General features: G+C 50.9%; 1 protein-coding gene across 1 annotated transcript in view; it reads right to left on the reverse strand.

Moving 5' to 3' along the window:
• Positions 1 to 15,021, reverse strand: part of WSCD2 (WSC domain containing 2) — a 28,817-nt gene extending 13,796 nt beyond the window's left edge. The window contains 4 exon segments of the mRNA XM_049767890.1: positions 3,270 to 3,391; positions 11,191 to 11,375; positions 13,479 to 13,593; positions 14,529 to 15,021. Coding sequence (XP_049623847.1) covers positions 3,270 to 3,391; positions 11,191 to 11,375; positions 13,479 to 13,593; positions 14,529 to 14,916 — 810 coding nt within the window. The 5' untranslated portion in view covers positions 14,917 to 15,021.
• Between the last annotated feature and the right edge of the window lie 9,571 nt (positions 15,022 to 24,592).

A 24,592-nucleotide genomic window follows, 5' to 3' on the forward strand; every position in this document is an offset into this window, starting at 1 on the left:
AGAAGACGCTGATGAAGAATTGGCCAGAAACCATCTGTTTGGGCCAGAGTGATAACACAGAGTGATAACACAGCAGGAAGGGCACTTCCTTGCATGCAACTGACCTGGGTTCGATCCCCGGCATCCCATAGAGTCCCCAGAGCCCACCAGGAATTCAGAGCCAGTAGTAACCCTTCAGAGCTGCCAGGTGTGGCCCCCAAACCCAAAAACTAAGCCAAAGCAGCTTCTTTCTAGGGCCCATATACCCCACCATGATAAACCCCAGTCTGCCCCAGAGGGGCACAAAAGCGACTTTGGCAAAGGCTGCCTGAATTCTGTCTTTCCAGCTCAGATGATGAAACCCAATGTGCTCCAAGGCTGTGATCATATTTTCTCCTGATCTCGTGATATTTTTCCAGCCAACAGCTCCAGCTGGTTTTTTGTTTGTCTGCTTGCTTTTAGGGGGGTGGGCACACCTGGTGACACTCAGGGACTACTCCTGGCTATGAGTTCAGAAATCGCTCCTGACTTGGGGGACCATATATGGGACTCTGGGGAATTGGCGCCCATCCTAGGTTAGCATGTGCAAGGCAAATGCCTTACCGCTTGCGCCACCTCTCTGTCCCTCACTTCTTTCCCCATTGAACAGCACCCAAGGGAAAAAAGACCAGGTAGGTAGGAGAGGGGGAGAGCATTGAACTGTCCTGTCCAGTGGGCCTGTTTGTGCCCCAGACCCCAGCCCTGCCTTGCCCCTGGTAGTAGTAGCAGGTCACAAGAGGGCTTGCTAGCAATACGAGAGCCTGGCTTCTGGCTGGTCCCAGGGGCCTTGCGTGCAGCTGATGTGGTTCCAAAGAGGATCGATATCATCTCAGGGAAGATGGGGTGGGTGGGAGATGGGGGGACAGATGGGGAGCATACAGGAACACTTGACTCTGACTTCCAGTGTCTCCTTTTTGTTGTGGTGGGTTGGGTCATATTCTTGTTGACTTATCTTCTTCCAGCATTGAGAATGGGCCTAGCACAAAACAGGTCCTTATGGAAATGTGTAGTAGAAAGCTACAATCTAGAAATAGAAGTAGTGAAAAAAACCCAAACCTTTAGAGTCAGGAATTTTGAGAAAAGGTGCGGATAATAAACTGAAGGGCTCTTAACGCAAGTTAGGGGGATGCCTATGCCACTCATGGAAGGCCCTAGGCCTTATATGCAGTATGTCTAGTATCCTTCCCCAGAGGAAGACAATCCCCAGGTATTATTACCTGAAACTTCTTCATTCCTCACATCCCTTTATTGAGATGTAAACCCCCTCAGGTTTCATTAATACTAAAGAACCTGTTTGTTACCGATTCTTTCTATGACCAAGAGAAATGGTCGTTGAACCATTCAATTGTTCAACAATCAATGACCAATGATTGCTGAACAATAAATAGGTCAGTTGGGGCTCTGTTCACTAGGCAGTTAGCTCCCTGACCCCCAAGCTTTTCCTTCCTTCCTTCCTTCCTTCCTTCCTTCTTCCTTCCTTCCTTCCTTCCTTCCTTCCTTCCTTCCTTCCTTCCTTCCTTCCTTCCTTCCTTCCTTCCTTCCTTCCTTCCTTCGTTCCTTCCTTTGTTCCTTCCTTCCTTCCTTCTTTCCTTCCTTCCCCTCCCTTCTTCCTTCCTTCCTCTTTCTTTCCTTCCTTCCTTCCTTTTCTTCCTTCCTTTTCTTCCTTCCTTTTCTTTCTTTCTTTCTTTCTTTCTTCTTTCTTTCTTTCTTTCTTTCTTTCTTTCTTTCTTTCTTTCTTTCTTTCTTTCTTTCTTTCTTTCTTTTTCTTTCTTCTTTCTTTCTTTCTTTTTTCTTTCTTTCTTTCTTTCTTTCTTTCTGTCTCCCTCCCTCCCTCCCTCCTTCCTTCCTTCCTTCCTTCCTTCTTCCTTCCTTCCTTCCTTCCTTCCTTCCTTCCTTCCTTCCTTCCTTTCTTCCTCCCTCCCTCCCTCCCTCCCTCCCTCCTTCCTTCCTTCCTTCCTTCCTTCCTCCCGCCCTCCCTCCCTCCCGCCCTCCCTCCCTCCCTCCCTTCCTTCCTTTCTTAATTTTGGGCCACACACAGTGATGCTCAGGGGTTACTCCTGGCTATAGACTCAGAAATGGCTCCTGGATCAGGAGACCATGTGGGAAGTCAGGGATTGAACCCAGGTTTATCCTGGGTCAGCCACATGCAAGGCAAATGCCCTACCACTGCGCTATTGCTCTGGCCCCGTTTTGTTTTCTTAATCATCACGGGACTCTGCTTCAGACCCTTTCACCTGGCGCGGGACTCTGGCAGAATGTTTGCTAGCAAGTGCGCAGAAGAAGCAGCTGGTAGTGGGGTCTCCCAGGACCCTCCTCTAAGTGGCTCATCCTGAGTGAAAGAGGGAGTTTCTGAGCCATCCTTGGCACGCTCAGCTCTGTGCCAGTCTTTGGAGGAAGGGAGGAGAGAAGGGGTCCCACAACATCTTTAGGGTTCAGTGTGCTGAATCTGTTGTCCAAAGAGAACAGGAGCAAACGGTGAGGAGAGAGATGTTTTGTTGTCCTGCAAATGACTTACAAGGGGAAGCATGTGGATAGGGAAGGCTGGAGAGAGGGACGCGCGCGTGTGTGCGTGTGTGTGTGTGTGTGTGTGTGTGTGTGTGTGTGTGTGTGTATGGGGGGGTGCTGGTATAATGTCCGGTGGAGTTGGAGAGATGCAACAGTCTCTATTATTAGGGGACTTCAGAAACTCTTGCCTACTATCAGGCAGGGAAGGTTGGGCATATGTGCAGGGGAGGAAGGCTAGCCAGGTTCTGTTTTTCTGCCTGGTGATGAGAACAGAAGTGAGTGAGGACGGTAGAAGGCTCTGTGACATCTCCACTGAGCCACCCAGCCCAACCCTACAGTCCTAATCTCAGGGATCCATCCTGACCCCCTCAGTCTCACGGGACGGAGGGATAGTGGCAGTTTCTCCCAACTCCAGGCCTCAGGATGGTCTGTTTAGAGTTTCCTTAACCCAGAGAGTCTTTCTAGGTTTAGGTTCAGGGGAAGAGAAGGGCCCTAAAAACCTCAAGAAAAGGTTGGGAGCATTAGGTGAAAAGCTCTAGAACCCTTGACCATGAGCCTGGGCCCACAGCGTTGGCCATTAAGGGGTGGAGAATATGGAATTTTGGAGTTCACCTGAAGGGTCGAATTGCCCTGTCATCACAGGCCAAAGGAATGCCCTACGGGGATGGGCTGTTCTGGTCTTCACCCACCCACCATGAGGGGTCCACCCGTCCCCGCAAAGCTCTTGGACAGGACCCCAGCCTCACCTTCTCTGTGCAGAGGTCCACACACTTATCCACGGACATGTTAGGCATGGCCACTGTTACAGGTAGGGCCAGAGACAGGTTGTCGGGCCTGTGGAAGCAGCCTCGGAACACAGCACTTCCATCTGGAGAGACACGGGGAAACGGTGTGTCAGGTGGCGCTGGTGAGGGTGAAGTTCATGGAAGACAGAGGTCCTGCCCAAGGTCACCTGGTAAGCCCAATGGGGGGACCCTAGTTCGTCCCTTCCACCAACAACCCAGGCCCCAAGGACTTTCTCCCTGGCCTTTGTCTCCTTTTTCTTTCTTTCTTTTTGTTTTGTTTGCTTGTTTGTTTGTTTGTTTTTTATTTTGGGGCCATACCCGGAGGTGCTCAGAGGTTACTCCTGGCTCTGCATTCAGAAATTGCTCCTGGCAGGCTCGGGGGACCAAATGGGATGCTGGGGATTGAATCTAGATGGTCCGTGTGCAAGAAAAATGTCATAAAGGTTTGGGGACTGGCTTCAATAAGCTTCCCTGACAGAGATTTCCATCCACAATGTGAGTGAACCTTGTCCAATCAGTTGAAGACTGCCAAAGTTGAGCTGGCTATCCCCCACCAGAAAAGAAGGGCTTGCCCCCAAGACCAGAGTCTTGCAAGAGCTCTTGCTCAGAAACCCAGGCTGTGGTGTGCCCCTGCATGTCACTTGGATTGTTGGCTTGCCAAAACCAACCCCTCAGTAAGTCTCCTCGGGCACAAATAACGATGACTCAAATTTTGCTAACACAATTACGGTATTTACATGACACCCTTATTCTACTGCAATGATTATCATGACAGAATAATATATATCCATAGATTCTGCTGGTTCTGTTTGGAGAATTCTGACAGGATAGAATTCTATAACAGTAATTTTTATTTCCAATTTGTTTGCTTGTTTGGGGGCCACACCTGGCAGCGTGCAGGGGTTCCTCCTGGCTCTGTGCTCAGAAATCTCTCCTGGCTCAAGGGACCATATGGAATGCTGGGGATCAAACCCAGGTCCATCCTTGGTCAGCCACATGCAAGGCAAATGCCCTTCTGCTGTGCTATTGCTTCAGCCCCTATTTCCAATTTCCTTAAATGGAGGCATCATGATTGGAAATAGGATAGCGAAGAATATTTGGGGGTATAATTCTTGTACAGTCATGTATATTTTTTAATGTCATAAAGGTAACTTAAAAATCTTCGATAGCTGGTGATAGCACAGCAGGGAGGGTGTTTGTTGTGTGTGTTGCCAACTTGGGTTAAATCCCTGGCATCCCATATTATTCGCAAGCACCACCAGGAGTAACCCCTGAATGCAGAGCCAGGAGTAACCCCTGAGCACCTATGGGTGTAGCCCCCAAACCAAACCAAACCAAAAAAAAAAAACATAAAGGTTTGGGTTCAGAGAGCTTGTACAGGGTCTGGAGAGATAGCACAGCGGTAGGGTGTTTGCCTTGCACAGCGGCTGACCCAGGATGAACTGGGTTCAATCCCTGGCGTCCCATATAGTCCCCCAAACCAGGAGCAACTTATGAGTGCATAGCCAGGAGTAACCCCTGAGCCTCACCGGGTGTGGCCCAAAAACCAAAACAAAGAAACAAACAAACCAAAAACAGAGAGCTGGTACAGTGGTCAAGACCTTGACCTGGGCTGGCTCAATCCAGGCACTCTGTATGGTCACCTAAGTCAGAAGTTATCACTGGGCACACCCTTGGGCATCCCTTGCATCTTTAGATGCTGCTAAGGAACAGCAAGTCTAAGGGAGGAGGCTCTCTCTGGGGCAGAGGGCAGAGGTTCCCTGTGACCCTCATCCAGTCTCCAGGCTGGGATTTTCTCCACGTTCCCCCCACCCCACCCCACCAGGAGCCAACACCTAACTAGGTACCTGTTCTTAGAGGCCTTTGGATTGGTCCTCATATTGCCTTCTAATTAGATGTCTCTCTATTGGTTCCTTTGGTTTACATGTTAAAAAGATGTTTCCCCATTGCCTCATCTGGCTTTTCCCTCCCCTTTGGGTGGGCTTTGTTTTTCCCAATAAAGTAGCAATAAAAGCTACTCAGGAGGCCTGGAGGGGAGGCTGCCATCTTGGCTCATGGTTCCACATAGTGGAGCCACCGGCTTGTGGGTGAACAGCTTGCGGTGTGAGTTTCTGGCCTGCTCTTCCCTTCCCAAACGTGTGTGAGTTATTTTCTGCATTGGAGTTGCTAATGGACCTGCATCTCTTGTCCTACCCAGACAGGGGGCAAGGGAATCTCTCTCCCTCTTTGGGGATGTGGAACGTACAACTCACCATTCCACAGGTACCCACATGTCTCCTTGCTGCATGCAAAGCCTTGTCCAGGACAGAAAGAGAGTGGGGTTCTGACATCATGAAGACCCTCTCCAGGCATTCAGACACCCCAGAGGATATGGGGTACCTTGAGGTCACAGCTGTCAAGGAGTCTATATATTGTACCTCCTACAGAATGAGCTCAAGTCCTGATGCATCAGAACTTTGTTGGGGGGTCTTGAGAGCCCCCATTTGCCATGCAACCTCCTTGGTTGCTTGTGATGGGGGTGCACAGAGGCAGTGCATGTATACACAGCCTCTACTCTCTGGTGGGTCACTCTTAGGCTCCTTCCAGTGGGACACAACAGCCAGCACCTGGCTTTGGGGGCCCTGGCGAGTGGAGGCGACACTCAACCCCATGCTGGCCCTTGAACCAGCTGGCTCAGCTGAGTGGCCAAGTGGGAAAGTTCTAGGGTAGATGCAATCGAAAGCATGAACCTCAGCTGTCCAAGGGCAGCACAATACCAGATACCCCTGGCACCTCCACCCTGCCCCTCCCTTCAGGGAGGGCGCCTTCTGCTCCATGAAGAGGGGCATCAGGGCAGAACTAGGGTGTGAGCCTGAGATGAGCCCTGTGAGCTGGGCTGTGGAAGGGAAAGCCAGCGCCTTTGTCCATCTGTCCATCTGTCTCTTTTCAACCAGCTACTACTATGCTTCCCGGGGGAGGGCCATGGAGACCCCTGTGGCCTGGCATCTCTGCCAGGGATTCCTTCCACCCAATAGGCTGGCCTTGAGGGGGACAGAGGCCAGAGTGGAAGAGGAAGAGGAAGAGAGATGGAAGAAGGGCCCAGCTGAGCTGGTCTCCCTTGGACATTTATGGATCTGCTAATGAACCCCATTAGCATCTGGTAATGAAGCCAGAGGCTGAGCCCAGGGCCTAAATCAGAAATCTGATGAGGGTTTATTAGAGGCCCCAAGGGGCCAACTCAGGAGCAGGAGCTGAGGCAGGGGTTCAAGGAGACATTGGCGCAGTTAGCCTGCTCGGTGGGTGGGTGGGGGGATCTTCCTACTGCCTGGCTCATTCAGCTTTGGTGGGGGGGGGGTCATTCATGGACTCACAGAGGTGGCTTCTCCGTGCCTGGTGGGAAGGCAGAATGGCTTGACTTTTTCTGAGCCTAGATTTGATCTCCCCGCCTCTGAGGTAATCCAGCTTACATGGTTTAAGGTCTTGGAGTATTTTCCGCCTGGGAGGGGAATCCTGCATGAAGTTGGGCCCCACCGTGTCCCCTGGTATGTAGGGTATAAATTGTACCTAATTCTGGAGGTTGCTGTGTATGACCCATGGAAAATAATGGTGAGAAAGCAACTGTGACAGCCACCACCACCCTGTCTTGGTGTCACCGGCGTGATTTGAGCCACATTTGTCGCCTTTCACAGGGACCTGCTCTTCTGTTCCCAAGGAGGAACAGGCTTTGATTTTTTTTTTTCTGGGTATTCCAGATCATAGGAAACAGGTTGGGATATAGGACCCAAACCTTATTCCACCTCACGTCCAGATTGCTTCATCTGCAGCAGGTGGATATCCATTAGGACACACCTGAGTGCCAGACACTGCCTGGTGAGCCTCTACACTTCCCAGAAGCCCTTTCTCAGGATCGACCGCCAGTGGAGATCACCAGAGCCCTAACACCATCTTCCGACCATGCCAGTTCTGTTTTGCCAGCCCAGCTAAGCTGGCGTGTGCCCTCAGTGGCTTGGCTGTTACTTGCAAGAGGCAAACAGGGCCAACAGTTCATCGATCCTTTTAGCTGGATGCAGGGAAAGGAATGCTGGGGCCCAGCTACCAGGCTCTCTGAATGCCTCTTCTCTTTTTGTGTGGGGCATCACAAAAAACAAAACTGAACAAAACAAAACAAAAAAATATTTCACACACAAGGTGGGAATGGTGCCAGCAGCAGTTTCAAGGCAAGGGAGAAGAGTTCTCCTTGATTTGAAGGAGGTCGACCCTCCCCCTCTTAGTCCCCCTTGGGGAAATTAGGCCAAGCTCAACTGCCTTCAAGGAGCCGGCAAGGAGGAGGCCAGTTAGCTGGGAGCCGTCAGCAGCCCCTGAAATTAGAGAGAGAGGCTGAATTACCGAGAGAGCTTGACGGTCTGTGGGGAATTCAAACCAACTATTTTAAGGCACCACCAAAGGTTCTGCAGGTGCTTTTAAATTCAAATCACTTGCTACGACGAGGATGAGCACTCCTTCGAGGAATAGGGGTGTGTCACCCCTCCACTGGACGTGCTCTGGGCTGTGTGTGTATATGTGTGTGGTGAGGAAAGAGGTTAGATTCTCTCTTGCTGAGATGTCACAGCCCTTAACAGGTTGGAACTGTAGGTGCTGCACAGACCAGGCACTGAAGGCTGAGCACAGATCAGGTGTTTGCCTAAGCTTGACAGAGCCAGTAAGTGAGAGGGGCCGGGAATGAGGCTCCAGATCTGCCTGGCCTCAGGCCCTACATAGCTCCCCAGGACTTGCTGGGTTCTGCTCGAGGGAGAAAAGTCAATCAGTTTTGCATCATCTGGACACAGAAGAAATAGGTTTGAGCAGTGGTGCAGCAGTAGGGCATTTACCTTGCATGCGGCTGACCTAGGATGAACCTCAGTTGGATCCCCCAGCATCCCATATGATTCCCCAAGCCAGGAGTTATTTCTGAGTGCATAGCCAGGCATAACCCCTGAGCATCACTGGGTGTGGCCCAAAAACAAAAATAAAAAACAAAAAATCTTAAAAAAGAAAAGGATTTGGGCCATCATTTCCTCGTCTCCTTGTCCAACACAATGGATGTGGGAACTGGGCCTGTTTTGATGAAGGCTGTGTTTCTTTGCCCAGGGAAAGGCAAAGTCTCCAGGCACAGCAAGAAAGAAGCTAGACATGGTCTGTCTGTCCATCCACCAGGCCTTTCTAATGCTCATTCGAACCCATGAGAGTAGAATGGAGCAGCTGTGAGGGCAAAAGGCAGTAAACGCCATATTCTACTAACGTGGGAAAACCAGAGGATGATCGGTGCTCCAAAAAATCTACCTGAGAAAATTTTTTTTGGTTTCTGAGTCACACCTGGAGGTGTTCAGGGGTTACTCCTGGCTCTGTATTCAGAAATAGCTCCTGGCAGGCATGAACCATATGGGATGCCAGGAATCGAACCTGGGTTAGCCGTGTGCAAGGCAAATGCCCTAATGCTGTGTTATTGCTCCAGCCCCCTACCTGAGAAATTGTGAGCCAAGAGTCAGGAGTCATTTCTCCCTGGGGAAAATACCAACTTTCTAATAGTGTTACTAGAATGGGAAAGCAAGCAAGCAAGCAGCACAGGTGGCAAGTCTTGGGAGAGGGAAGTCGGTGGTCAGTGGGGTGGCAGCACTGGGGACAGACGTCCCCCCTCCAGGGCTCGGTTCCGAGTCTTCTGAAGTAAGGCACTTCCCAAGGCAACCAGGGTGGGTGCCCTGCCCGCCTACCCCTTTGCAGCATGCAAGATCATGAAACAGAATCATACATGCAGGGAGGATGTGGAATGTGACCCTCCCAGGGATAAACTGGACATGGGGCCTGAAGCCAGATACCAGCTCAATCCCCACACTGCTGCTGTGCCAGAGTGAAGAGAGAGGCATCAGCCCATGCTGGTCTTCAGTTCTTCCACATATAAGTATATGTATATACATGAATACATGCATGCATATATGTATAAGTATATAAAAGTATAAACTCTATTTTGGTTCTTGGGTCACACTCGGCAGTGCTCAGGGGTCCCTCCTGGCTCTCCACTCAGAAATCGCTCCTGGCAGGCTCGGGGCACCCTATAGGATGCCAGGATTAGAACCACCATCCTTCTGCATGCAAGGCAAATGCCTTACCTCCATGCTATCTCTCTGGCCCCTGTCTTTCTTTGTATTTTCCATGGAGATCATAATATAAACTTCTCAGTGTTATTAATATTCATGAATGATACAATTCAGTGATTATCCTAGTAACTCATTGATTGGCTGTTTAATAAATCCATTAGCTGTTACCAACAGTAACATGGTTATTAGCCAAAATGTTTATAATATTTTAGTGTGATTTCTTGTAGTATTATATAAGAACAGTGGTTTCATACTAGTATTTTTATGTAACTGATATGGCATGAAGTAAAACATAATACACTTGACTTTACATCTAAAAATTATATTCTCTTTCATCTACCTTCTGGCAATAGACTTTAGTGCATAAATAATTTACACAGCACATATTCAAACACAAGAAACATGTTGGTGTCAACTTTGTGTAATCTATAAGCACCCCGGAATACTTATCATTATTATTCCAATTTTTTAGGTTAAAAAATCTTTTGGGAAAGGACAGAGAGATAGGAGAGCAGGTAGGGCATTTGCCTTCCTGATGGTCAACCTGGATGTGATTCCCATCGCCCCAAATGGTAGGTATCCTGGCAGGACCTGGCAGGAATGATCCTAAGAAAGAACCCCAAAGGAATATTATCTTTTCTTTCCTGCAGCCTCTTTCAAAGCCTCAGACTTTCCCAAAGCAACAGCAGGCCTGGACACCCCAGGGAGACGAGCTACACTTGCTGACACCGTTAGCAAAAAAAAACTGCTGTGAAAAATGTCATTGAGCCAAGCTGAAAATCCATTTCTGGGTTCTTTGGCCACCAGGGCAGAGTGGCCCCATACCCAAGCATCATGCTGGGGGGCCAAAAGGCAGGGTGCTCCTAATTCTGCCTGCCTTGTGGCGCTCTGATGGAGTGAATGTGGCATCCACCTCAGAGACCCGGAGGCTGGGTCCCAACAGCAGGAGGGAATAGTGCCAGGCCCACAGGCAGCAGCTACTGAATCGCCCTAATTTTGGAGTCTGTGTCACAGCTCCAGGAAACACGGGAAGGAAAGTTAGGTTGATGCCAAGGACTGAGTCTATGCCTGTCACTGAAATCTCACCCAAGATATTTGCGGCAGGTTGTGGTCCAAGTGTGACCCGTGCTGGTCTGTTGTGGTCTGGAATGCCCCCCCTCCACACCCATATCATTTATTTGTATCTAAATCAGAGCACAGGAGCCCGATGTTCAGAGTTACTGGACAGGGCTCTGTGGCTCAGAATTCATTAGGATGCAAAGCAGAGAAGACAGTTGGGGTCGACCAAGGAAGATGCTGAGGGAGGAGCCAAGGCATTCCCTGCAAGGCCAGGAGCTGTGATCTTGGTTTCACTCAAGAGCTCCAAGCGTCAGAGCCAGAGGCATAGCACAGCAGGGAGGGCATTTGCCTTGCACACAGTCAACCCGGGTTTGATCCCCGACATCTCATAGGGTCCCCTGAACCTGCCCGGAGTGATTCCTCGGTACAGAGCCAAGAGGAACCCCTGAGCACTGCCAGGCATGGATCCAAAAATCAAACCCAAGCACGACACACCCTGGGGACTAACGCCATAGCACAGAGGGGAAGGCATTTGGCTGGCACGTGGCCTACCTGGCTCAGTCCCCAACATCCCATACGCTCCCCTGAGCACGGCCAGGAGTGGTTTCTGAGTGCAGAGACAATAGAAACTCTTCAGGGGCCCAGATGGAGGTGAGGCCCTGGACGGGAGGGCTCGGGGGTGGCAAAGCCGAGGGTCGAGCCGACTCACGTACACCTGCGGGCCGACTCCTGGGCCAGCTGCAGCCGGTAGACGGAGAGGCGGTTGGCGCCTCCGCACACGCTGTCCCGCTCGCCCTTGCACTCCATGTCGCACTCGGCCTCGCTCACGTTCGCCGCCTGGATCTTGTGGCCGCAGTAGCACTCGGCGCCAAACTCCAGCCCAGCGTACAGGTAGCCCCTGTGGGAGGCGGCATCAGGGACCCCACGACACAAGCAAGCCGAAAGGGATCAGGGTGTGGTGGGAACGCTCCGAGACTCAACCCCCTGCCCGCTTGGTTTTTCAGGTGCACATCAACACACACCATCACAGAGCAATGCATACGACCACACACGGGACATCCGTGCATCATAACATGTGCACAAGGACACATGAACACACACTGCCATGCAGACATAGCACACGATGGAGAATTATATCCATGCTATTTGTTCAGAATAGATTGACCTCTTATGAATGTCTTTATTTGGTCTCTCTCACATTTGCATATGCACAAATGTATAAAGAAATAACAAATAATTATTCAAGTAAACATGCTGTATAATGCATTATCACATATGGGTCATTTTGGATTTTCTTTGCATAATACCTACAACTGTCTTAGCTAAAATGTTGGCTAACAGCATAATATACCACAAGGACACAAAAACACAGCACACACTACATAAACATACAACAGACATGCAAACATACTACATCTACATATGGTCACACTGAACACATGCCATACATATATCACATATCCATCCATGCATAACCTCACACACCCATGCGCCATGTCCCTTTCACTGTGAACCTCACACACCCATCAGCACAATGCACCAAGCACCCATCACCATGTACCAAGCACCCATGCCCCACCCCATGTTCCTCCTCTGTGTTAGGTGGACCCCAATATTCCTGCCTTGTAGGAGACTTGTATGTGGAGAGGAAGGTGGTTACAGTGTTGGGACATGCCTGGATGTAGTTGAGACTGTGAACTTATTTGTTTGTTTGTTTTGTTTTGGGGCCACACCTGGCGTCGCTCAGGGGTTCCTCCTGGCTCTGTGCCCAGAAATCACTCCTGGCAGGCTCAGGAAGAATAAGGGATGCCAGGAATCGAACCTAGGTTTGTCCTGAGTTCACCGAGTACAAGGCAAATGCCCTAAACCATGCTATCTCTCTGAGCCCAATAATAGAGTTCTCTTCTAAGCACAGTCAGGAGTAGTCTCTGCCCTCCCCCAAATAAACAAAACAAAACCCCCCAAACACAAGAGAGTGTTCTCAGGTTGGGCAGGAGGGAAGGAACCACAGCCATGAATTGACTCATCCAGTCTGGCCAGACTGAGGGTCCCTGGGAACTCTGACCCCCCCCCACCAGAGACACTGCCCGGAGTGTGCCAGAAGAGGGGGGGCCTCCAACCAGCCCCCACATTCTCCAGAGCCATGTATGGTGAAGAGAGGCCACTGTGATGCCCAGCAGCTCACCAGCCCCACTTGGCTGTCCACTCCCTACCTGGTGCCCCAGTGCACGTTGGACCCTAAACCTCCTTCTCAGGGCTCAGAGAATGAGTGTGACCCCCAGCAATGCAATGCCTGGGCCCCAGTCCCTTCTGGGGTGACTGTGGAGCCCCAGCAACTCTGCACCTGAGCACTGTCAGCCATCCCAGTTGGCTGAGTATTGCAGGGAGAGGCTGGTCCCTCCTCTCTGCCCCCCACGAATATCTTATTCCTCCCAGGTCAAGGTTTCCTCTCTGCCGGGGAACCAGGAGACCCCTCAATACTCAGGCTCTCAGTTCTTAGCCCTGAACCCCGTGCCCCCAAACCTGCCATCTACACAGACACGTTACTGAGAGATGAAAATGCATCCACGAAGGCACAAACTCACAACATAACTGGCACATCTGGAAGACGGTGTGGCTGTTACACTCCCCTGGCCCAGTGACATCCTATATACCCCCTCGCCAGCCTCGTCAGACCAGCTATAGCACCCCTGCTCATGCTACACATGCTAAACACACAACACAGATACCCATGTACACAAACGCAACAGGCATCAGCCCATATCGAGCATGCACATGGACACACACATAGACATATGCACATATAGATGTTACAACACACACGTACTAGTACACGCACACATCTCCACATACAAGCAGGCACATGAACCCACTCCCGTGGCCACGTGTCCTTCATGTCCTCTGCTCTGCCTTGGGCAGCAGGAAGTGAAGCCGGGCCTGAACCTGAGAGAGATGGGGTGAGTTTGGGGGTGGGGATGCATGTCTTTGGGGGGGACCCTACCGTTCCGCACAGTTGTCCTGGCAGCGGAAGACAGTCATCTTCTTGTAGTCGAAGAAGGACACGCCCCGAAGGGCCCGCCTCTGGGTGTCATCCCGGTGGCAGCCGATGTACTTGGCTTTGGGGAGAAGATGAGAGTCAGGGGGCCGAGGATGACCTCAGGAGCCCTGGGTGGGGGAGTGGGGGGCTTCTGTCCTGGGGCTGAGGTGCCCTGTCCTCCCTCTGGACAGATGCAGACACAGGCATGACCAGAGCAGAGGCCTCCTGAGGCCTCAGGGATCTCTGCAGAACTAAGCTGGAAGGCCTCTAAGAAAGGGGATAAAGTTATGCAGGATACCCCCTCAGATGAGTGGTTAAAGAAACTGTGGTACATTAACAATGGAACACTATGCAGCCATTAAGAAAAAGTGAAGTCATGAAATTTGCTTAGATGTGGATGGATCCGAAGAGTATTATGCTGAGTGAAATGAGTCAGAGGGAGAGGGATAGACATAGAATGATAGCACTTATTTGTGAAATTAAAAAAAAACGATAGTGGGGCTGAAGCAGTGGCGCAGCAGTAGGGCATTTGCCTTGCGTGCAGCTGACCTAGAATGGACTGCGGTTCAATCCCCTGGCATCCCATATGGTCCCCCAAGCCAGGAGTGATTTCCGAGTGCATAGCCAGGGGTAACCCCTGAACATCACCACAGGTGGCCCCAAAACGAAACGAAAAAGATAGTATGGTGATAATAACCAAAAATAGAGATGAGGGCCAGGAGGCCTGGCACATGATAGGAAGCTGCGAAGAGGGGAGTTCAGCGAGGGGAGAGAAGGGAGCACTCTGGCAATGATAACTGGAAATGAATTAGGTCAGGAATGGCCAGGAACTGGGTGCTGAAAAGGGATAAACTGATATGCAGGATACCCCCTCAGAAGAGTGGTTCAAGAAACTGTGGTACATCTATGCAGCCATTAGGGAAGACATAACGTCATGAAATGGATGAGATACGTCCCTCCCTGTCCCTTGCCACCTTACACAGCCCAGATGCTTCCCCCCCCCCCCCGTCTTACCTCGCTCTTCCTCCTTCTCCCGAAGGATTCTCCCCTTGAGCGCCCGGCTCCAGGTCCCTCCATAGTCACCGAGCTTGGCTCTCTCGCTGCTCCCATCCTTGCTCTTGAACCAGGGGCCATACCTCCTGGCGATGCTCGAAGCTTCCCCCACATCCCGAAAACTTCTGCTCCAGTGCAAATCACCCGCAAAGGGCAGCTCTGCGCCCTCCGCAGGGACCCCCACACCCCCCGCCGGGCTGGCCTGGCCCTGGGAGACGGCAGGCTGGCCCACGAAGCCTGCGTGCAGAAAGACCAGGCTCCCTGCGGTCAGGTAGAGCACCAGGAAGGTGAAGAAACGCACGGGTTTCCGGCGGAAGTACCGCTGGAGCCTGAACCACAGCTTGGCCATAGCAGGACCATTCCGGACTGACCCTGCGAGCTGGCTAGCTGGCTAGCGAGGAGGAGCTGGGGAGATGATGGGAGCAGGCGGAGCAGGTGATGGGCCGTTTTCTTCACCTCTCAAAGGCAGAAGTGTCCAGGGGTCTTAGCTCTTATTCTTTCTGCACAAGTGATGGCCACGTGCAGAAACTGAGCAGGCCAAGTTCAAGTCCAGCACTAGACGGAGGCTGAGAGAAGGTAGGACGGAGCTCACCCACAATGCCCAGGTCCCGGGGAGCCCTGGGAGGCCTGGAATGGGGAGGCGAGGCCGGACACAGCCGTGCAGGAAAGGGGCCCATTTCCCTACATCTTGTTCTTGCCTGCAGAGAGTTGCCAAGGGATTTTGAGACAGAGGCGCAGGAGAAAGAGTTTGCTGCGTGCCAGAGCCAGGCTGCAAAGGGCGAAGGAGTTACTTCACCACAGCCTCTTGCCCAGTGGGGTGTCAACCTGGGAGAAGTGGCGACAGGCGGCTTCCATCCACTCAGGTAGGAGGACGCAGGGCTGAGACCTGAAAAAAAAAATCACAGACACAGGCATCAGAGCGGTAAAGGCTAGAGAATGTTCTCAGAGCCTAGGATGGCAGAAGGGAAATTTCCTATTTTTCCCTCTATAAGATGCACCTGACCGTAAGACTTATGCACGTAGTTTTTAGATGAGGAAAAGAAGAAAAAAATTCTAAAGCAAATGGTGTACTAAAATATTTAGTAGATTATAACAGAATAATAATATTTCAACCATGTTAAGTGAACAGCAGTCAGTGTGACATTAAGAATCATTATGGAGGCCAAAGAGATGCACAGTAGTAGGGCATTTGCCTTGGATGCAGCCAACCCGGGAGGGATCCGATTTGATTCCCAGCATCCCATATGGTCCCCCAGCCTGCCAGGGGCAATTTCTGAGTGTAGAGCCAGGAGTAACCCCTGAGCACTGCCTCAGAGTGTGGCCCAAAAACCAATCAACCAATCGATCAAAAAAAGTTTTGAGTACTCTTCTAGTTTTCTGGGAACCCCAAGAACTCAGAGCCACATTTGCTCCCTAAGATGCACAGACATTTCCCCCCATCTTTTGGGGGGAAAGCGTGTCTTCTGGTGCGAATACAGTATCTGGTGCTGCTGACCGGAAGTTCCTCTCTGCTTTCAGCCCTGCAGGCAAATCTGGGACTTGGATCATAGTGGCCTTTGCTCCAGGAACCCGTAACTCAGAGGCTCCCTCAGTCACACGTTACGCATGCCTGTCTGATCTGCACAGACTCAAGCACAGAACGTCCAGACAGTTCTCTCTGTTAGAAAGACCAGAGTTCCATCATGTCCTTGATGAACCACCCCGTATGGGGCCTCACTGACTTGGAACCATTTCAAATACACCTTTTGATTCTTCTCCCCAGCAACCAGTGACCACTGGCTTCATGGCAGGCACCGTGTCAGACACTAGAGCTAAGGCCAGGAACTGGAGCCATAAGAAGTTTCTCTCAAATAAAGTCCCCAGGCTGTTAGGAGGTGAAGCCTCATCCCTCCATTCTCCCTAGGTAACTTGACTTTACCTGCAAGACCCGGCCGGTTCCTGGGAGGGGTCTTGGAAAAGATAGATAAGGCCTTTGACCCAGGGGCTCTCGGCCTTTTGGTCTTTTGCCAGCATGGAGGTCAAAGGGAAGATGGCTGAAAGGAATTAAGATGCAGGGCAAGCTAAGAATAGCAAATGCTTAAAAGGTTATGATATGGGGCTGGGAAGGTGGCACTAGAGATAAGGTGTCTACCTAGCAAGCGCTAGTGTAGGAAGGACCGCTGTTCGATCCCCCGGCATCCCATATGGTCCCCCCAAGCCAGGGGCGATTTCTGAGCGCATAGCCAGGAGTAACCCCTGAGCGTCAAAAGGATGTGGCCCAAAAACCAAAAAAAAAAAAAAGGTTATGATATAGGCCACATATGTGGTGGATAGGGTATGAATAAAGTTTATGCTTCCTGATGCCTGTCTCTGGATGAATCTGATTCCGCCGTTCACCTAAACCTGGGACCCGCCAGCTGAATGGGGATTGCGGAGCCACGTGGCTTGGGATGGCAGGGAAAAATCCCTCCATCCATCACTATCCACCACCATCATTAATTATTTAATGCTACAAGGAGGGACCCAATCCTCAGCCTCTGTCATCTGCCCAAGAAAGAAAAGAGAATTCCTGAGCTACACGAAGTCTGTTTTGTTTCTGCACCCATCTCTCAGATGGGGCACTGGAGGCCAGGCCACTGGTAGGTGGCAAGCTGAGATGGGAACCCAGCGTGGTCTCCGTGCAAAACCACAGTTCGTAGCCCCCTGCCTTTCTGTTGACTTTTATTTTTGTTTGGGGTCACTCTAGCAGACTCTGCTCTCAACAATTCTTCCTGGTAAAGCTCTAAAGACCCTCGGTGCCTGAAATTGAACTTGGATTGACCACATGCAAGTCAAGAGCCTTAACTGCTGTACTATCTCTCTCCCCAGGCTCCCTTAACACCTATATTTTGAACTGTGGGAGCCCCCCTGGAGATCACCTGGAAATTCACAGTCAGACCCTTGAACCCATGGCCATCCACAGCCTCTCGTGGCTCACAGTGGCTGCACCTCTGGATCCAGCTCAGGGAACTCGGGCCAAGGACCCAGGTCAACATGACGGTGTTTGGGCCTGTTCGAGCAGGATCTCTGGTTGAAGGGAAAGTCCACAGGAAGATTCAGAGGCCTTCCTGATGAGTTACAAGGGGTCAAGAACTACTTCAGTTTTCCACAATCACCAGCCAGGAGTCAAAAAAGAGTTAATTCAGGAGAAATTCAGCCGGGGCTGTCACATGCCCGCCAGCAGGGGGCAGGGCGCTTGACTTTTTTGGTTTCAACTATTTGGGATTCACTTGGTGGCCAATGGACCCTCTGAATGGAAAAGGGTCCTCCGGCCCAGACAGCAATGGGAAGTGGGTGTCCAACTGATGTTTCCAGTAGAGCCTCCACATGTCATTCCATGCATGGCCCCACCAAGGGCAAAGTACTCACCATACATACACCATTACTGGTCTAGGAACTTGGAATGGATCCATAAACACAATCGGTAAAAAATAAATCACTTTTCCAGGGCTGGAGTGATAGCAGAGCAAGGAGGGCATTGCCTCGCATGTAGCCAACTTGAGTCAATCCCCAGCATTCCATATGGTTCCCCAAGCCCACCAGGAGTAATTCCTCAGTGTAGAGCCAGGAATAACCCCTGAGCACCCTCAGATGTGGCCCAGGAGAAGAAAAAAAACAAAACACTTTTCCTTTTTCATTGTATGCTTTGTGCTTGTGAGTTTGAGCCACACCTGGCTATGCTCAGGGCTTATTCTGGCTCTGGCCTCAAGGATCACTCCTGGCAGGGCTCTGGGGACCTGTGGGGTGGTGTCTGGAATCAAGCCGGGGTAAGCTGTGTGCAAGGCAAGAGCTCTACTCTCCTTACTGTCTCTCTAGTCTGTCCCCCTTATCCTGGTCTATTTTCTTGCTAGGCCAGGTTTCTTCCATTCTTCAATCCCTCATTGGCCAGGGTCTGGCCCTGAATTTCCAGGTGACCTCCAGGCCATGTGGGCACAGGGAGTTCAAAAGACAGGTGCTGGGGGCCAGAGAGATAGCATGGAGGTAAGGCATTTGCCTTGCATGCAGAAGGTCGATGGTTCGAATTCTGGCATCCCATAAAGTCCCCTGACCAGGAGCGATTTCTGAGCATAGAGCCCGGAGGAACCCCTGAGTGCTGCCGGGTGTGACCCAAAAACCAAAAAGAAAAAAAAAAAAAAGACAGGTGTTGGACAGAGCCATAATGCAGTGGGGAAGGCGTCTGCTTGTATGCAGCTGACCTGGGTTCGATCCTTGGTATTCCTTATGGTCCCCTGAGCACCACCAGGAGTCGTTCCTAGGTGCAGAGCCAGGAGTAAGTCCTGACTATAGCTGAGAGTGTCACCAAAACAAAACAAAAAGGCAAGCATGATGAAGTGTGGTCTCGAGCATGTGGCTCAGGGATTTTCTTTTCAAACTTGGGTAGGGGACTGGAGCTAAGAATTGAATTCTTCCTGGTGGTCTGAAAACCTTTGTAAGGTTTCTCTAACTCCAAGCTTTACCTTTAGTGTAATCCATCAGCTTTTTATGTATTTAGCAGTCCACTAGTTATTCACCTATTCCATCAGTCTATCCACCAATCCATCGTCTCTTTCTCAGCCTATCTATCCAACTATTCCCTCATTATCACCTATCATTACCCTGTTATAAACACATTTATTCATTTAAATAAATTAGCTATAGACTCATTCATCATCATCCATCCACCATCTATTCATCCATCCATCCACTCACCCACCCATCCATCCATCCATCCATCCACCTACCCATCCATCCATCCTTTCATCCATCCACCCACCCTCTCACCCACCCATCCATGCATTCATCACACATCCACCCATCTATCTACTCACCCACCCATCCATCCATCCACTTACCCATCCATCCATTCATCTACCCATCCATCCATCCATCCATCCACCTACCCATTCACCCATCCATCCATCTAGCCATCCACCCACTCATCCTTCTATCCACCCACCCATCCATCCCTTCATCCATCCACCCAACCTCTCACCCACCCATCCATGCACTCATCACACATCCATCCATCTATCCACTCACCCAGCCACCCATCCAATCCAACCCATTCATCTCCCTACCCATCTATTCCCCCAGCCTACCCCCACCCATCCATCTACCCATCCATCCATCCATCCATCCATCCATCCATCCATCCATCCATCCATCCATCCATCCATCCATCCATCTGTCCACCATTTCCCCATTCATTTAAAAACAGACAGGGTGAGAGATAGAGATAGAGATAGAGACAGAGACAGAGAGACAGAGAGAGCGCAACAGTAAGGTGCCTCTTTGTATGTGGTGACCTGGGTTTGATCCCTGGCATTCCATATAGTCTCTGGAACACCACCAGGAGTTATTCCTGAGAGCAGAGCCAGGAGGAACCCCTGAGCATTGAAGAGTAATCCCAAAACCAACAAAAAGAATAAGTGGTTTGCCAGTTCTGTAGAGTCATAGTGTGTGTTTAGGGAGCAGATAAAAATCATTGAGACTTTCCTTTTCTAAGATTTTGACCAAGGGAGACACCATTTCCTCCATGGTTGTGCTCAATCACCACACCAGAAGAAAAGGAACAAATCCTGTAGATCCCCAATCTAGGATCTGCTCAAACACACCAATGCTCCCATTGAAGCTCATGCCAATGCTGGCCGGGGAATATATCTACTTCCAGATAAATGGAGGTGCAGAGAGTCTCCATGACATAGCCAGGTCCACTCCCAATGCCAGGAGCAGAAGCCAGAGGTAGAAGATCCTGGAGATGTTGGCTCCTGGACTGAGTTTAAGACCAGATTCTTAGTGTGGGGCGGGTCAGAAGACAATGGGGACTCACTACAGATGCAAACCATCTGGGTGCAAGTTTGGGGAGATTTCTTGATTATAAGTGAGAGTGGCATACGTATCATGTCCTTCAGCCAATGAGGTTAGAGGAAAGCCAGGCGTAGCTTTGTGTCTTAATAAGAAAGCAGTTAGAAGCTCTGTGTATTTAAGGGAAAACAGGTATGATCTGTGTAGTTGGGGAGGAACAGATGTGAGCTCTGTATGTTTAATAGGAAATCAGGTACTACACTGTGTTTTAAGTTACACTGGACAATGGATCGGTTGATTCGGCAGCATATTTACATCACCATGAGTCTCTCTTGGTCCTCTGTGGGACTGGAGAAGCTGATGAAAACGTTTTCGATGCCCAGAGAAGAGCATTTGCATGTGAACTCCACTGTTAGGGTCGTAGGTTTGGAGGACTGTGAGGACTCCAGGATAAGTTCCGGATGGTGGGAGCCCAGGCACATGAGGGGGGAGGGCAGGTAGGACTTTCCCCAGGGAGAGCTCTTCCAGCCGTAGACATTACAAGAGGGGAACCCAAGGTTTTTGAGTGTAGGAAGGACAGCAACCCCATCAGGGGGTACGTGTTGGGGGACAGGACGGCCAGGCACTGGGAGCCAAGATACTCTGAGCACAGGAGAAAAGAGTCAACAGATGGACAGGCTATAAGGCATCCTCAGGAGTCCAGACTGTGATCTAGAGTCCTGCCTGGACAGGGGTGAGGGGTCAAATGATCTCTCAGGAGAATTACAAAGCCTCACACAGTGCTATTCCCCTAAGAACACACACAGGTATGTTTTCACCAGCATGCCAAGCAGTCCCCAATAGACACACACGCGCCTTCCCAGCTCTGCCAGAGACATGCCAACAAGAGCATTAGACGCTAGTGGCAGCCTAACCAAGATCTCCATCCACCTCTTCTAATAACCCACTGTGCTACCTGCATGGAGGGGACCCACTCACAGACTGGGACCCCTGCCACAGGTTCCTTCATCACCTCTCTCTGAGCCACTGGGTTTCTTTGTGAAGGGGCACACTCATCGTGCTCAGGAGTTTCTCCTGGCTTTGCACTCAGAAATCACTCCTGGTAGGCTCAGGGAAGCCTTGAGTGCCGGGGATCAAAGCTGGGTTGGCTGCAAGTAAGACAAACACCCTCCCCACTATGCAATCGCTCCAACCCGTTTTCTTTATTATTATTATTATTATTATTATTATTGATTATTATTATTAATATTATTATTTGTTAGTGTTTTGGGGCTTTGGTTTGATTTGGGGGGCTACACCCAGCAGGTGCTCAGCAGTTAAGTCAGGGTTTTGTATTCAGGGGGAAATCACTCTTGCTGGGCACAGAGTGAACATCTGGAATGCTGGGGATAGAACCCAGGTCAGCCGCATGCAAGACAAGCAGCTGCTGGATTCTGGTTCCAGCCCCATATGGCACTGCTTTGCCCCTAAAGTGTGACTTAACCCGAGTCTTTCCTTCTGGGCAGGATCCAGCGAGTTGAAACCCGGAGGTCTGGGACACAGCCAAGAGCTGGCTGTGCTCTCCCCCTCCCCTTCACCCTGCCCAGGCCCCTGCGCCTCAGTTTCCCCAACCAATGACTCCCCTGCCTCCCCCCAGCATCTCACAGAGAGCACTCCAGAGAAGGGAGGATTTCCGTGACTGTGGGTTTCCAGGCTAGAACCTCGGGTGTCTAAATTTGGTCTATTTTTAGCACCACAATAAACAACAGGCAGCTGAGTAGTCAAGGAAAATGACCAGTTGGCAGCGGGAAGTGGGCACTGGGCTGCCAAGTGGGGGAATGAGAGGGGGAGCGTGACCCAGCCACCTCCCTGACCCCCCACAAGCTGCTCTTCCACAGGCTGCAGGGGAGGAGCACAGTGGACATCTGGCCGGCCCTTTCGTCTGCCACCACCTTTAAGCTTGATCACACAGAGGGCCAGAGGGAAGTCCGAGAAGATTGGCGCTGTCTGGCCTCAAACACAGCTGGCTTGAGTTCGATCCCCGGCACCCCAGGGAGTCCCCCCAGATACACTGCCACGAGTGACCACAGAGCACAGACCCAGAATAAGCCCAGCTGGGATGGCCCAAAAACCCAAAGCAACACTCCCCCCAATTAAGGAGAAATCACTCGGGGGCCAGAGCGATAGCACAGCAGTAAGGTGTTTTCCTTGCATGCAGCTGGACCCAAGGACGGACCTGGATTCAACCCCCAGCATCCCAAATGGTTCCCGAGCCTGCCAGAAGTGATTTCTGAGCACAGAGCCAGGGGTAACCCCTGATTGCCACCTGGTGTGGCCCAAAAATCAAAAATAAATAAATAAAACACATCTTTTTTGTCTTTTTTTTTTTTGGTTTTTGTTTTGTTTTTGGGTCACACCGTCCTTCTGCATGAAAAGCAAATGCCTTACCTCCGTGCTATCTCTCCGGCCCCAAACACATCTTTTAAAGAGAAATTATTCCCAAAAGATTCTGATGCGTCTCTCCTTATCACTAGACAGGGCAAATGTTTGATGTTCCTTTTGGTTTGGTTTTGGGGGTTTTGTATCACACCTGGCTGTGCTCAGGTATCGCACATGGTCAGGTTCGGGCACCACACGGGACAGCAGAGGTCACTCAGGATGGCTGCGTTCAAGGCCAATGCCCAGCCTGCTGTGCTCTCTGGCCCCAGACAAGTGGAATATTCCTAACTACGCTCCACCTCTTGGTGTGGCTTCTTGTCCGGCTTCCTAGCTGACAGGCAGCTGGGAAATTTCCAACACCAGCAACGCAGCATCTAATCACCCGTGATTCCCTAGGCCAAGAGGGGGGAGACAGTGGAGGTTGAACAGCCTGACCCTAGCACAGAGCTTGGAGGTGAAACCCCTATGAGTGGAGCTTTCGAACTCTCCAAGAGCTCCAGGGCGTCCCGAGCTGGGCCCCGGATGGACTTAGGTCTCGCTCCCACATCACCTCCCAGTCCTCCCTGGAGGGAACATTCATGTCCGAGCTCGCAGGCAGATGAAAACCCCCCTCTGACCCACTTCCTCCTGCCCAAGGTCCCCGGCACCTTTCTCCAGGTTCCCCGGACCAACCGCCTGGCAAGTGAAGACGGGACGGGAGACAATGGAAGGGTTCTCAGGCACATTCATCCAGGCGCTGAGAGAAGTCGGGATTCTGGCAGCCCTGTTCACGCCAGGGAAGAATCCTGCACAAACTCTCTCTTCTCTCTCTGTTCTTTTCTTTCTCCCCTCGCTTTCTCCTCTCCCTTTCTCTCTCCTTTTTCCCCTTTTCTCCCTCTCTTCTTCATCTCTCTCCCTCTCTTTCCTCTCTCCTCCTTGTTCTCTCGCCCTCCTTCTTCCTTCTCTCTCCTCTCGCTCCCTGTCTCCCTTCTCTCCTCTCTTTTCTCTCTTCTCTCCTCTTGTCTCCCTGTCTCTCTAGAGATTCGCCCTGGGCCAGGGAACCACCATGTGTACAATTCTGCCCATGTGAGGACACCCTGGGGAGGCTTGGCTTCAGGCTCCTAACTAGAACATGGGGACGCGTCCCAGAAAAGCCCTCAGGGCCCCCCAAGCTCTTCCTTCCCTCTGTTCCAGGATGGTTCCCACTCCCACCCACCTCGCCTCATATGTCCCTTCCCTTCATCCTACCCCCAAGTCCAGAAGACAGATGAGAAAGGCAAAGGACCATTAGCTCCACGGCCTCTTGCACCCGGCCATCTGCCATGATGTGATTAAAGAAAGAAAGTGGATTGAGCATATGGTACCCGTTAGGAAGAAATATCCCCACTGCTTCCCCCTGGGAGAAGACCCTCATCCGTCTGCTCCAGGGCCACACTCGCTGTCCTCCTCACGTGGGACCAGGAATCCAGCATGCCAGTAGCTGGGAAGGGCTGGCATGAAAGGAAGGGTGGAAGACCCAGCCATTCAGGCCAGAACCATCTTTAACCTTTAACACTATGGCCTAGTCTTCCTGACTCAGTGGCCTGAGACTTAGTTTCCCTTCTCTCTCCAGCTACTCAGGACCCATCTTTTTAGATACTAGGAGGACTGAGTGAACTTGGCCAAATGTGCTAACAATTAAAAAACAATAACAACACCTTAATAGGGCATGGCCAATATTTATTGAGCAACTGCTATATGCCAGACAGTGTTCTAAACATTGGTTTGTTGAATTGGTTTGTTGTTTGTTTGTTTGTTAATTTGTTTGGAGTTACATCTAGTGTGTT

The sequence above is a fragment of the Suncus etruscus genome, chromosome 2, assembly GCF_024139225.1.
Source record: "Suncus etruscus isolate mSunEtr1 chromosome 2, mSunEtr1.pri.cur, whole genome shotgun sequence".
NCBI lineage: Eukaryota > Metazoa > Chordata > Mammalia > Eulipotyphla > Soricidae > Suncus > Suncus etruscus.